The sequence below is a fragment of the Gopherus flavomarginatus genome, chromosome 1 (assembly GCF_025201925.1).
Source record: "Gopherus flavomarginatus isolate rGopFla2 chromosome 1, rGopFla2.mat.asm, whole genome shotgun sequence".
Taxonomy (NCBI): Eukaryota; Metazoa; Chordata; order Testudines; family Testudinidae; genus Gopherus; species Gopherus flavomarginatus.
The window spans coordinates 226,376,279-226,388,580 of NC_066617.1; the positions used below are offsets into that span (position 1 = coordinate 226,376,279).

General features: G+C 42.7%; 1 protein-coding gene across 1 annotated transcript in view; it reads right to left on the reverse strand.

The window, feature by feature from the left end:
- The window catches only part of PHEX (phosphate regulating endopeptidase X-linked), a 147,019-nt gene extending 142,032 nt beyond the window's left edge, over positions 1-4,987 (reverse strand). Inside the window, exons 1-2 of the mRNA XM_050936533.1 lie at positions 4,618-4,987; positions 951-1,019 (exon numbers count right to left, since the gene is read on the reverse strand). Coding sequence (XP_050792490.1) covers positions 951-1,019; positions 4,618-4,741 — 193 coding nt within the window. The 5' untranslated portion in view covers positions 4,742-4,987. The remainder of the gene's footprint in view (positions 1-950; positions 1,020-4,617) is intronic.
- Positions 4,988-12,302: the final 7,315 nt, after the last annotated feature.

Sequence of the window (12,302 nt, forward strand, 5' to 3'; positions counted from 1 at the left end):
CTTATTGCTTCCTATTTTTTGTCTCTCTCTCTCATCTTTCAAGATTCAGCTGCAAGTGCCCAAATACCCCAAAAAAGTTGTTGTTGCAAAGGGCAAAGTAGAAACAGTAACTGTAGAAAAACTGATGAAAAAGTTTGTTCTCATGAGATTTCCAAACCAATTCTGTAGTCTCAAGAAGTTCAGTTAAACAACCAAAGTTTCAAATGCAATCCAAACTCCACACATTATGAGGCATGAAAAAATACCCTCAAAAGATGCCATATTGTCAACTTTGTTTCTATTTAAATACCTTCACAGTCAGATTTTCAAACGTATTAAGCATTGGTCTAACTTTGCTCTCCTTAAAGTCAATTGGACAACCTGCACTGTTTTCAGTGGGAGCAGGATTAAGCCAAAGCTGAACAGTTTAGAAAATTTCACCCTGGCTTTATAAGGCCCTTTGCCTGCAAACATTTACTGCCACCGTAGGCCCCACCCTGCAAAAATAACCACATGGTTCTCTAAACGGGCACAGCAGTCTTCCTGCATGTAACAAGCTGCGGCATCAGTGCCCTTTATCACCACACTTGGTATTAAGTATTTTCTAGACCAGGCCCTAAAGCAGCTATGTGATTATTAACATTTTGCTGATTGGTTACTTTGCTAGCTACTGAAAAGGAAACAATTAATATGAGCATTCCTAAAAGTATCTTTATCAAACACTAGGCCTACAGTAAAAAAAGACAGGATACAGTAGAACACGACAGCAATACAAAAACAAAAGCAAAATAGAACTAGAGTAAATTGCTGCTGCACTGGTTTTTACATGATCTTAACATGTATTCATTGTTACCAAGCCCTCCTGAGTTAAAAGGCATCATGGAACCATAGAATACTATCAATATTTCATATTTCTCTCAACCAAAGTATTGTAATTAAGATACAAAACAGGATTGAAAATTGTTGCTTACCAGCTTCAACACATTCTGAAGTCAAGCAATACTGTTGCTTAGGATGAAGGTTTATAAGACCTTGGCTAACTGCAAAATGGGAAAACAAATTGGGATAATTTGTACTGCAACGAATTAATTGTTAGCATTTTGAGTCAAACACCATCAACTCTGTTGTTTGAACACCCTGTCATATACATACTACAGAATGGAACTTTTTTAACTCAGTATGAATACCTTTTGTCTCAACAAATTGTACTTGCTAAGTGGGTGCTGGGTGGTGTTTAATGGCCTGTTTACATACAGAAGGTCAGACTAGATGATCTGATGGTCCTTTATGGCCTTAAACACTATGAAACAGGTGCTGCCATTTTGTTTTTCATAAGTCTAAAAATAGCAACATGAAAAAGCAGGCACCTCACCTTCAGACAACATTAAATGGCTAACGCTAGGGCCCCACTGGTGGAAGGCCAGTGTACCAGAGATGCTAGTTCTTGGACTGACTTCAACACATTGTTTATTTGCCAGCTTGGAAGATCTCACACCCATTGGTCATTGCAACCTCGTTTAGATTCTCTTACATCAGAATACTGCATTTTTTAAAAACAAGACCAGTACAGTACTTAAAAAAATAAACAAAATGGCTTTACAGTGTCCCTAGTAATTTTCATAGAAACATAGCTTTTCAGAGGCTTCAGACAGCTACTGTGTTCTAGCTTCTTCACTGATTTTCAGAAGCTTTCCAAGTCTAATATTTCAAAAGGTTATCCACAAAATATATGTGCAGTTCCTCTGGGAACTAAAGTAATAAATCCTTTGAGTGCTGCTGTCTTGTAGATCTACTCTAACAAAGCGAGAGAAAAAATGAAAAAAAAAATTGAAATGTATCTGTTGTTTCTGTTTCATGTGGTTTGAAAGGGGATAGCTTTTTGTTTCTTCAACATTTTCTCAATATTTTTTGAAAACCTGCAAATTTTTATTTTTCCTCCTCTCTCTCCTATTTCCTCAGTGCATTAAAATGAACAACACACATCCAAGATTTTGGGGCGGGCGGGGGGGCAGGTTGTGCATTTTGGAGGAATTCATTTTTTCCTTTTTCTATTTTATAACATTTCAAAACTTCTCCAACTTTTGAAAAGATACTGAGAAGAAAAAGGGGAAAATGATATAAAGTGAAAAAAGAAGCCTAGCCCTTATCCATTCTGTTGCACTCAGTGTTAAATGAGGGAAAGAAGAAGAGGAAGAAGGGAGTTGGAGAAAATCTGATATTTATGAAATCTGAAAACTGTGTTGGTTTTCAAAAAGCAAAACAAAATTTCAATACAAAAACAAAACATTGTGATTTTTTTTAGAAATTTCCTTCAAAAAAATAAAAATTTGAAAACACATTTTTGTTTTTGATTAGCCTCTGTTTTTTTGGAGGGAAATTATTTCAGTTGAAAAGTTTTGATCAGCTCAATTGTCTTGCCATCTGATGTTACCAGAACCCATTATTACATACAATTGTGATTTACATTACACTATTCTGCATCTACTTCTTAAGGTTATTTCCAGACTTCTAAGAGAAGTCTTTAAATGCCACAGAAATAATCTCATTAGCTTTACAGTTTGTGAAGTCTAAAGCTACCAGCGAAGCAGGGGCAAGGAAATCAAACCTTAAATCACCTTATTCTCTGATCTTGCTGCCAGAGAAGGAATGGGCAGAATGATCTTTCCTTCCCCTTTGCTTCTCCCACCAGAGCAGGAGATCAGACTGGGACATGAGTTACTAAACTTATATGGGATTAGGGGCTCCTAAAGATGTTTAATGACAAACTGAATGGCCAGGTTCTCTAAGTGCCCGGGGCCAAGTTGACTAGGGAAGGGTGCGTCCTTGGAGTCCAGGAGTTGTGCTGAAATCAGTGTATTTCCATTATGGCATCTGTTGGCACATTTTATATGGAATCATAGCCAGAATTTTAAGTTACCCTCCCCCAGCAGAGCCCCTGAGAATGGAACAGTGTAGCAGTAACTATATGGATGGGATGTTCAGGGATATGCCAACATTCCTATGTATGTCAGATATTCCTGGAAGAGGACTCTGTTGGAAGTTTAGTGGTATACTCTGGTAGTTGTTAAGTGTCTTGCTAGAGGACTTGCGTTTTTATGCAGAAAATACAAATAAGAAACCCAACTAGTCAGAAAGAGACAGTTTGTCCAGCTTCTTACTGATTTTCAGAGATGCTGAGCACCCAAAACTCCCAGCAAGGTGAAGGGGAGCTGTGGGTGCTGATAGTCTTGATCCTGCACCCAAAGAAGTCAGTGGCACTTTGGACCACTAGGTGCAGGATGGCCCCCATTATTCTTATATAATTGTCTCTTTAGCATTTCATATTTTTGCCTGCATTTTCATGTCTAAGCATTGGATAAAGAACTTGCATCTTCAGTGAACTTTAGTGACTTTGTATTTATTACTTGTACATAATATATAACCTAAGAGGAAGAAAATAAGCCCTCTTTTTATAATTATTCCTAGCCGTGTGGTATTCTATTTTGCACTCAAACAGTGGCCCTGATTCTGCCAGACATTATGGATGTATGAAGTTTCATACTCATTAAGAGTCCAGCTGAATTCCCCAAGACTCCTTGTTTGATACGTGCAGTTACTCATGTGTAAGTGTTTGCAGGCTCAGGACCAATGTACTGTAGCCTGTTGATTTAAGTTTTCCGTAGGAAAGTTTTCAGTTGATGCACAGGAGGTTTTAAAAAGTGGTTCTAAGTATAGAGTCTAGGGCTAGTATATCTTTCAAACAAGCCTATAAAAAAATAAAAACGCTTTAATATCCTTAGAGGCCAGATTCACAACTGGTGTAAAGCAGCATAGCTGAGTAAAATTAAAACAAATTACACTGATTTACTCCACATGAGGATCTGACCCTGTTGAGCTTTTATGGAAATACTGCTTTTCCAGATGGTTTTCATTTAGTAGTAGGCACCTTTGGCACAACCAAATATATTCCACATCATTTTATAGATCTGTTTATGTACTTTAAACAATATTCCTACAAAATTTATTTACAACAAGCTCCAGATCCTGAAGAGGAAAATATTCTTCACTCTGTTCAACTGCAGCTAATAAATCTGATGCAAATAGTTTAATTTCAACCAGCATGCATTTGATTGTCATTTTTCCAAAGAAGTTTCCGCAATTCATCACAGAAAAACATTAACTGTTAAAAAAATGTGCAGAACATTTAGTCAAATCCTAATAGAAACCAAATGAAATGAATAACCAAAGTGATTCCATAAAGCGCACACACATTATAGCTCAGTTTTCTGCAAACAGAAAATATTAACCCATATTAGTCAAAATCTATCAGTTAATCAGTTCTACTGATACACATAATTTCACCAGTCTCTCCCCTAACTATAAAAGACCACAATAATAGAGTACATTCTACTGAATATTCAAATTCAAATAAAGTATTTGAAGCTATGTTAGCTGGTGTTGCAGCTCCCAACTATAACAGTTTGTTTTACAAATGTCTTTACTGAAATATTTTCATTTAAAATAAAAGAGCAGAAGGAGAAAAGATGGTTAATATAGCCAAAACTATGCCTAGGTAAGTCATATAGTACTTGCATTCCAGCAAGAAGTAGAAAACCTTGAGAGAGTTTCACTTTTGCTAATGTATAACTTTTAACTTACCTAGGAAAAGTGCAATGCCAAGCACTATAATACCACTTATGAGCATGCCAAGGGCTATCCGAATGGCTTTGCTGGCAGTCCTCTTTGCGCCTGGCGCTGAATTCCCCATTGCCTCTCCTTCCATTAGAATGATTTTAGAAAGCACTCTAGAAGAAATCTTGTTTTCTTTTTACTGCTGGTTTGACAGCATTTCAGCTATTCACAAACCCTATATATAAGCTTTGTCTTCTCTGTCACTTTCTTATTTACAGCTTAAAGTTCCTGTCATGAACCCTTTCCTAGCCCACACACTATCTCAAAAAGAAAAAAACCCCACACATTAAACACTGGCTGTCTTAAGTTTTCCTCTGACCAGGACTTGGGATGACAAACAGAGACTACTTTATTTACAGCTCTTGCTGTCTGCAAAGCCTGCGAACCAATCGCTTAGTTTCCTTTATCAGTTCAGAACATGAATATTTCACAATATTGCTGAACAGATATTTTAGCTGCTCAAACATATAGCAATAAAACCCTTTACTATCAAAACTAAACTTCTAGCAAACGTTTTCTAACACATTGGAGTGGTTTTTCTTGCACCTATTTAAAGAACCTAATTATCTGCTGAACTTAATTCCTTTATCTTTAATCATCCTTGCTGCATCATTAGTCTTCATCAGAAAAGACGTCCTCTCAAGCATTCAAATCCCTTTATAAAGTTTCCTAGGGGTTTTTGGGATATCCTGTAGTATTTTATTTTGGGAACTTTACATATGATACTATGTGCCAAAAATCATAGTCATGCTCAGATGCGGTGCAAAGCAGTAATTAAGACAACCTACAGAAGAGTTCTCTCTTTTTTTAAGTTTCAAACAAGCCATATTCTAGGTCCTGTGGTGCTGCTAGGTATGTTAGTAAAAGACACCATGCTTCTGAATGAAACACTTCTGCTACTGTGAGTGGGATAGCAGAGAATATATCCATTTGGGGCAACTGTGGATGGGAGAAGGGTTAGCTACAGGGATTTCCAGTTCCAAGGTTTAAACTTGGACAAAGTTGCTTTCGATGGTGAGAGTTTTCCAGCTAAATCCCTGATGATGTTTATCATTTCAAGTTGATTTTTTTTCCTCTGATCTGAGACAACAAGGGGCCAGAATTTCTTGTCCAGCTGTACAATTGATCCCACCCTCCACACTATTGTAATAATTGTTGTACAAAATATTCCTTATGAGATATCATTTGAAAACTAGTAACTCACTGATCATTAATGTTCTTGCATGACATATGTATGCAATGGATGTGTTAGAATAATGACTAACATGTATTTAAACCAGGCATGTCATGTGGAGTTGGTAAAGAGGTCTTCCTTAAAAAGGAATGTCTATTTGATTCTCAGACTAGCCCAGTCTTCAGGCAAAGACAATGAAGGTCCATTTTAACATATTAGGTAAACAAAGTTATTAAGCTAACATTTGGGAGAAGAAAGAGCATGGAACTTCCTTCACCACCTGACTCCATGTTGCCTTGCTTACAGCTTGAATAAACTTTTATTGGATGGATAACCCTCACAAGAATCCATTTCAAAGGAATATAAAGACAGGGAGTTAGAACCTGAAGTGATAAACAATTGAATCAACTGATTCTATACAAAATTATTGTATTAGCAAAGTGTACAGAGGAAGGTATTTTCTGAAAACTAATGAGACACTTATGATTAATATCATTGTGAAATATATCTATTAACACTCTGAGGAAATATGAATACTTAATAATATTATATTTTCAAATCTGTGGCCAAACAGGGAGAAACAAGTTCCCTCTCAGATAGGAATGAAGGCAACTATCTACCTATCTCTAATGAAATCAAGCAAGGTGTAACCAAAAACAATAGAAGCCCCATTTATATAGCAATCAGCAAGGAATGGGAAGCCCTCAGGAAGAGAAGAACAGCAGGAGGTCACCCTGCCTCTTGAAGCAAGGTCATGGAACTTTGGAAGATACAAGCAACATTCCCCAGCGCCGATGGGAGCTGGCAAGGGAAATCAGTTTGAATACAGCCTGTACCTTGCTAGATTAAGTTTTAGACTTTTAGATGCATGTTTTCACTTGTATTTGCTTGTAGCCCAAGGATCAGCAACCTTTGGCCCATGGCCCGTCAGGGAAATCTGCTGGTGGGCCGGGACAGTTTGTTGTGAGAAGCAGCAACTAGCACATCCCTTGGCCTGTGCCGCTTCCCACAGCCCCCATTGGCGTGGAACAGCGAACTGCAGCCAGTGGGAGCTGTGATCGGCCAAAATCCGCAGACACTGCAGCTATACAAACTGTCCCAGCCTACCAGCAGATTTCCCTGATGGGCCTCATGCCAAAGGTTGCTGATCCCTGTTGCAACCCTTGCTAACTTTATTCCTTTTACCTGGCATCACTTAACCTCTGGCCTATTGTTAATAAATTTGATTTATTTTCTATTAGCCAATTCAGTGCAGTGTTTAAAGGAAAGGATGTATTTACCCCAGTTAAATTAATAAGCTGTAACATGCCTTTGTCTCTTTACTAGAACAAAATTTATTATTTATCTGAACTGTCCAGTAGAGAGCTGGACATTACAGAGCACGTTTTTTTGAAAACTCAGGACTGGGTGTGGGTTGGGGTCATCTTGCTGGTTGTAACCAAGGCTGCTGGAAGCTATAGTGAGGCTACGGGGCAGTAGACAGACTGCTGAGCTCAGAGGGGTTGAACCTGGGCTGTCTAGCATACAGACACTTCAGGGTGTGATCTGCATGCTTGTAGGCTGGTTATGAGTGACCCAGGCTGAGAGCTACAGCAGCAAACCATTGTAAGGCACCCAGGGTTGGAGGGAAAGTCATGAAAACCTTTCACTAGTTGGTATTGCCCCTGGCCCCTGTAAAGATGGTGAGTTTTCTAACTATATACATGATGAAGTTTATCACTGCAAATTTAGTGTCTTTTTTCCTCAGGTCTGCGATAACAAGGGATGGGCCTGAATTTCTGGCCCAACTGTAGAACTGATAGTAATTTTCAAAAATCTTCCACTCCCAGACTACCCAGCTGAAAGTAAAAGGCTACATGTAAAGTTGCCATGTTCATGCTCTCAACAGCAACATATATGTTGTGACAAAGTTCCTCCTCTACCCTGGTGGGTCCTGCGCTTATTGGCAGATGTGCTTGCCTCATAGATTCACCCTGTGGGTCGGGAAACAGCGCAGAGACCTTCCCCTCTGGTAGAAGCCACAGTCCAGGTCAATTCCTCCTGTGTTTGATCAGGAGTTGGGAGGTTTGGGGGGAACCCAGGCCTGCCCTCTACTCCAGGTTCCAGCCCAGGGCCCTGTGAACTGCAGCTGTCTAGAGTGCCTCCTGGTACAGCTGTGTGACAGCTGCAACTCCCTCGGTTACTTCCCCATGGCCCTCTCCCAACACCTTCTTTGTCCTCACCACCGGACCTTCCTCCTGATGTCTGATAACACTTGTACTTCTCAGTCCTCCAGCAGTATGCCTACTCACTCTCAGCTTCTTGTACGCCTCTTGCTCCCAGTTCCTCGCACGCACTTCCTCTCCTCTGGCTCCCTTTAGCCTGATAGGAGTGAGCTCTTTTACAGCATCAGAGGGGCCTTATTTAGAGTCAGGTGATTAACAGCCTCACGTGACTTTTAGCAGGTTAATTGGAGGTGTTCTCATTAGCCTGGAGCAGCCCCTGCTCTGGTCACTCAGGGAACAGAAAACTGCTTATCCAGTGGCCAGTATATCTCCCTTCTACTACTCTGCTGTTCCCAACGGGCCTGGGGCTATCACTATACATATATACACACACACACACACACACACACCCCTCTACCCCCTTATAACGCCACCTGATATAACACGAATTCAGATATGACGCCGTAAAGCAGCGCTCGGGGGGTGGGGCTGTGCGCGCCAGCAGATGAAATCAAGTTCGCTATAACGTGGTTTCACCTATAACGTGGTAAAATTTTTTGGCTCCAGAGGACAGCATTATATCGAGGTAGAGGTGTATCTACATTTTACTCTTCAGCTAACGTTTTGGGCCCTGTTTGTCTCCCTTTCCTGGTAAGACCCGTAGAAGGGGACTTAAAAGAAGGAAATCTCCGTGAGAGACTCCCCAGTCATTCCTTTGGAGGCAGGATTTACTCCCTCTCCCCTCCCCCCCGGCATAGGCTTATCTAAGAGGGCCAGACTTAAATGACTGCTTCTTGGAGCAGCTAGTCCTGGAACCCACAAGAGAAGAGGCAATTCTTGATTTAGTCCTAAGTGAAACTGGTGAAAATAGCTGGACCACTTGGTAACAGTGACCACAATATAATTAAATTTAACATCCTTGTAATGGGGAAAACACCACAGCAGCCCAACACTGTAGGATTTAATTTCTGAAAGGGGGACTACACAAAAGTGAGGAAGTTAGTTAAACAGAAATTAAAAAGGTACAGCACCAAAAGTGAAATCCCTGCAAGCTTCATGGAAACATTTTCAAGACATCATAAAAGACAGTTACCTTTTCCGTAACTGGTGTTCTTCGAGATGTGTTGCTCATGTCTTTTCCACAGAAGGTGTGCGTGCTCACCACATGCACCCGTGCCGGAAGGTTTCCCCCTAGCAGTACCCGTAAGGGAGTGCCCCTAGCGACGCCCAGAGTGGCACCTCTATGGTGCGGTATAAGGGGTGCTGCATGTTCCCCCCACCCTCAGTTCCTTCTAGCTAGACAACTCCTACAGGGGAAGGAGGGTGGGATATGGAATAGACATGAGCAACACTTCTTGAAGAATACCAGTTACAGAAAAGGTAATTGTCTTTTCTTCGAGTGATTGCTCATGTGTATTCCACAATAGGTGATTCCAAACTATATCTGTTGGAGGTGGGTAGGAGTTCACAGACTCTCGGAACAGAGTACAACCCTGCTAAACCCAGCGGCCTCCCTGATCTGGGAGACAATTGCATAATGCAAGGCTGAATGTGTGAACTGAAGACCATGAGGCTGCCGCTGTACACTCCTTCACCAGAGCCCTGAACTCCTTCTTGTCACACTCTTGGACAGAGTCCTCGAATTTGGGCAGAGAGCCCCACAAATTGAACTCTTATCTCCCCAGGAGGGCCTGGTGGTGCACCACCCTTAACTGGAAACTCGAGGATGAATAAACCTCTCCCCCAAATAGGTCCAGTCTCCTTGAGTCTTTATTTTTCGGAGTAGGGGCTGGTTGGCCCTGCTTCTCCCTGTGGTTGACGGACTCAACACAGGAACAAAGTACTTCCATTCCACGCTCTGAGAGATGGGGGGCAAGGAAACCAGGGTTTGCCACAAAGCATTAGAAATCTTTGCCATCCCTTCATGAAGTGGGAGGGCCATGCTGCCCAGTGCCAAGGCCAAGAGGCCATTGAAGATGGCTTGAAGGTTGAGGCTTGATGCCACCCTTTTTCAATAGTTCCTGGGTCCTAGAGTCCTCCTGTGGAACTGGTGGAGGAGGGGCCAAAATCACCTTTATCAGGGAAGAATGAGGATGGGAGTGCAGTACTCTACATATCCACCATGCCGGAGGTCCCACCACATGGTCGCCCTCCAAGCACAAACCCGGTGATGAACGCCCCACTGACTCCTTCCTGGGAGGTTGAGATAGGGAGGCCAATGGTCTCTCCGAGACTTCAGCCACCAAGCGAGCCACTGCTGGGGGCTGCGTCGGGGGCCAGGGGGCCCATTGGTACCACGGTGCCGGACAAGGAGTCGTCACACTGGTGGAGCAGGCTGTTCAGCCTGACTAGCCTGTCCCATCAACTGACGATTATGAATGGAGGCCGGGCTGGCATATGACCTGCTGCTGTCCAGGGACTGGGAGGAGCAGTGGTGTCGGGAACGGTACCGCCCACAAGACTGTGATCCCGGCATGGAGGAGCGGGAGTACCGCCGGTAGCATCTGCTCCACGATCAGCTCCGATGGGCGGGTCCACAACGGCAAGGTGCCAGTGATCAATGCCTGGGACTGCAGGAGCGGTGTCGCGGTGGGGTCCTGGAGCGAGACAAAGAACAGGAATGGCATCAATGCCCATACCGCGACAGGCTACAGTAGCATCTTGGAGACGAGGACCCCTGGTGCCATCTGTCCTGGTCTCGATGGGGCATGCTCTTCTCATGAGGTCTATGGTCCCTTGTGGTGGAGGGGTGCCTGGTGGGGGTCAATGGGGACTGGCGCAGACTGCACATGGGGCAGTCGCTGAGCTAGACCATGAACGGCGACTGCGGAGAGCCAAGCGGTGGCTTGCCTCTGGACCAGGCAGCCAACAGTGGTGTTACCCCTGGTACCAGCAGAGACATAACGTACAGGCTGCTTGCAGGCGTCTGGGGAGGTCGGCACAGAGTGGGATGAGCTACTGTGCTCAATCTGAGTCAGAGACCAGGAAGCCAACGGGGATCAAGAACTGCCCAACCTGGGTCTAGTCCCTTCCCCGGTCTTGCTCCGGTGTCTTGGAGGAGAAGACCTCTTAGTTTTTTTAGAGCGTCCTACAGACAGAGAGTGGTGCTGGCTGTGGAAGGCACTGAAGGGTCACCACACACTGATGCCGTGGTGCTCAGTGCTGACTCGGAGTGGTGGGACCTTGATTCTATCTACCTTCTGCCCCATCCACACCAACCTGTTGAGCAGAACAGATGCTATAATGTTTTTTCTTTGCTGTGCTAGAAAAATCAAGAGGATTTTTAAAAGATGTTTTCAACACGCGTGTCAATCGTTTTCTTTTTTAGATATTTACTTTCTGTTAAATGTGGAGCCATCAGAATGGCTTGGAGCCGAATGTCCCTTTCCTTCTTGGTCTGAGGCTTGAAGGATCTGCAAATCATGCAACGATCACTGAGGTGGACTGTTTACACTGACTGGGGATCACTCACTGGCATCGGCTGCCTGCAAGTGTCGCACGACAAAGTCTGGGGCACGGGGCATGCCCCGACCCGGGTGCACTAAACTAACACTAAACTAAACTACTTTAACTACAGGTACTACTAACTATGAACAAAAGAGTTCAAGAGGGAAGTTGCAGCCAAGCTGGAGCAGAGCAGTTCTGACACACCTTCACTGGTGGCAAGAAGGAACTGAGGATGAGGGGAGCGGGGCGTTCCCCTACAGACACGCTAGGGGAAAAACTTTCGGCACCGGTGCACGTGGCGAGCATGCACAGCTATCATGGAATGCACATGAGCAATCACTCCAAGAAGAATAGAGGCTCAACTTATATGTATACCCCAAATTAAAAAAAAAACATAGTAAAAGAACCAAAAAAGTGTCACCTTGGCTAAGCAACAAAGTAAAAGAAGCAGTGAGAGACAAAAGTCCATCCTTTAAAAAGTGGAAGTTAAATCCTAATGAGGAAAATAGAAAGGAGCATAAACTCTGGCAAGCAAAGTGTAAAAATATAATTAGGAAAGCCATAAAAAAAAAAAAGAAGAATTTGAAGAACCGCTAGCCAAAGACTCAAAAAATAATAGCAAAAAAAGTTTTAAGTACATCAGAAGCAGGAAGCCTGCTAAACAACCAGTAGGATCATTAGATAATCGAGATGCTAAAGGAGCACTCAAAGACAATAAGGCCATTGCAGAAAAACTAAATTAATTCTTTGCATTGGTTTTCACAGCTGAGGGTATGAAGGAGATTCCCAAACCTCAGCCTCTCTTTTTAGGTGACAAATCTAAGGAA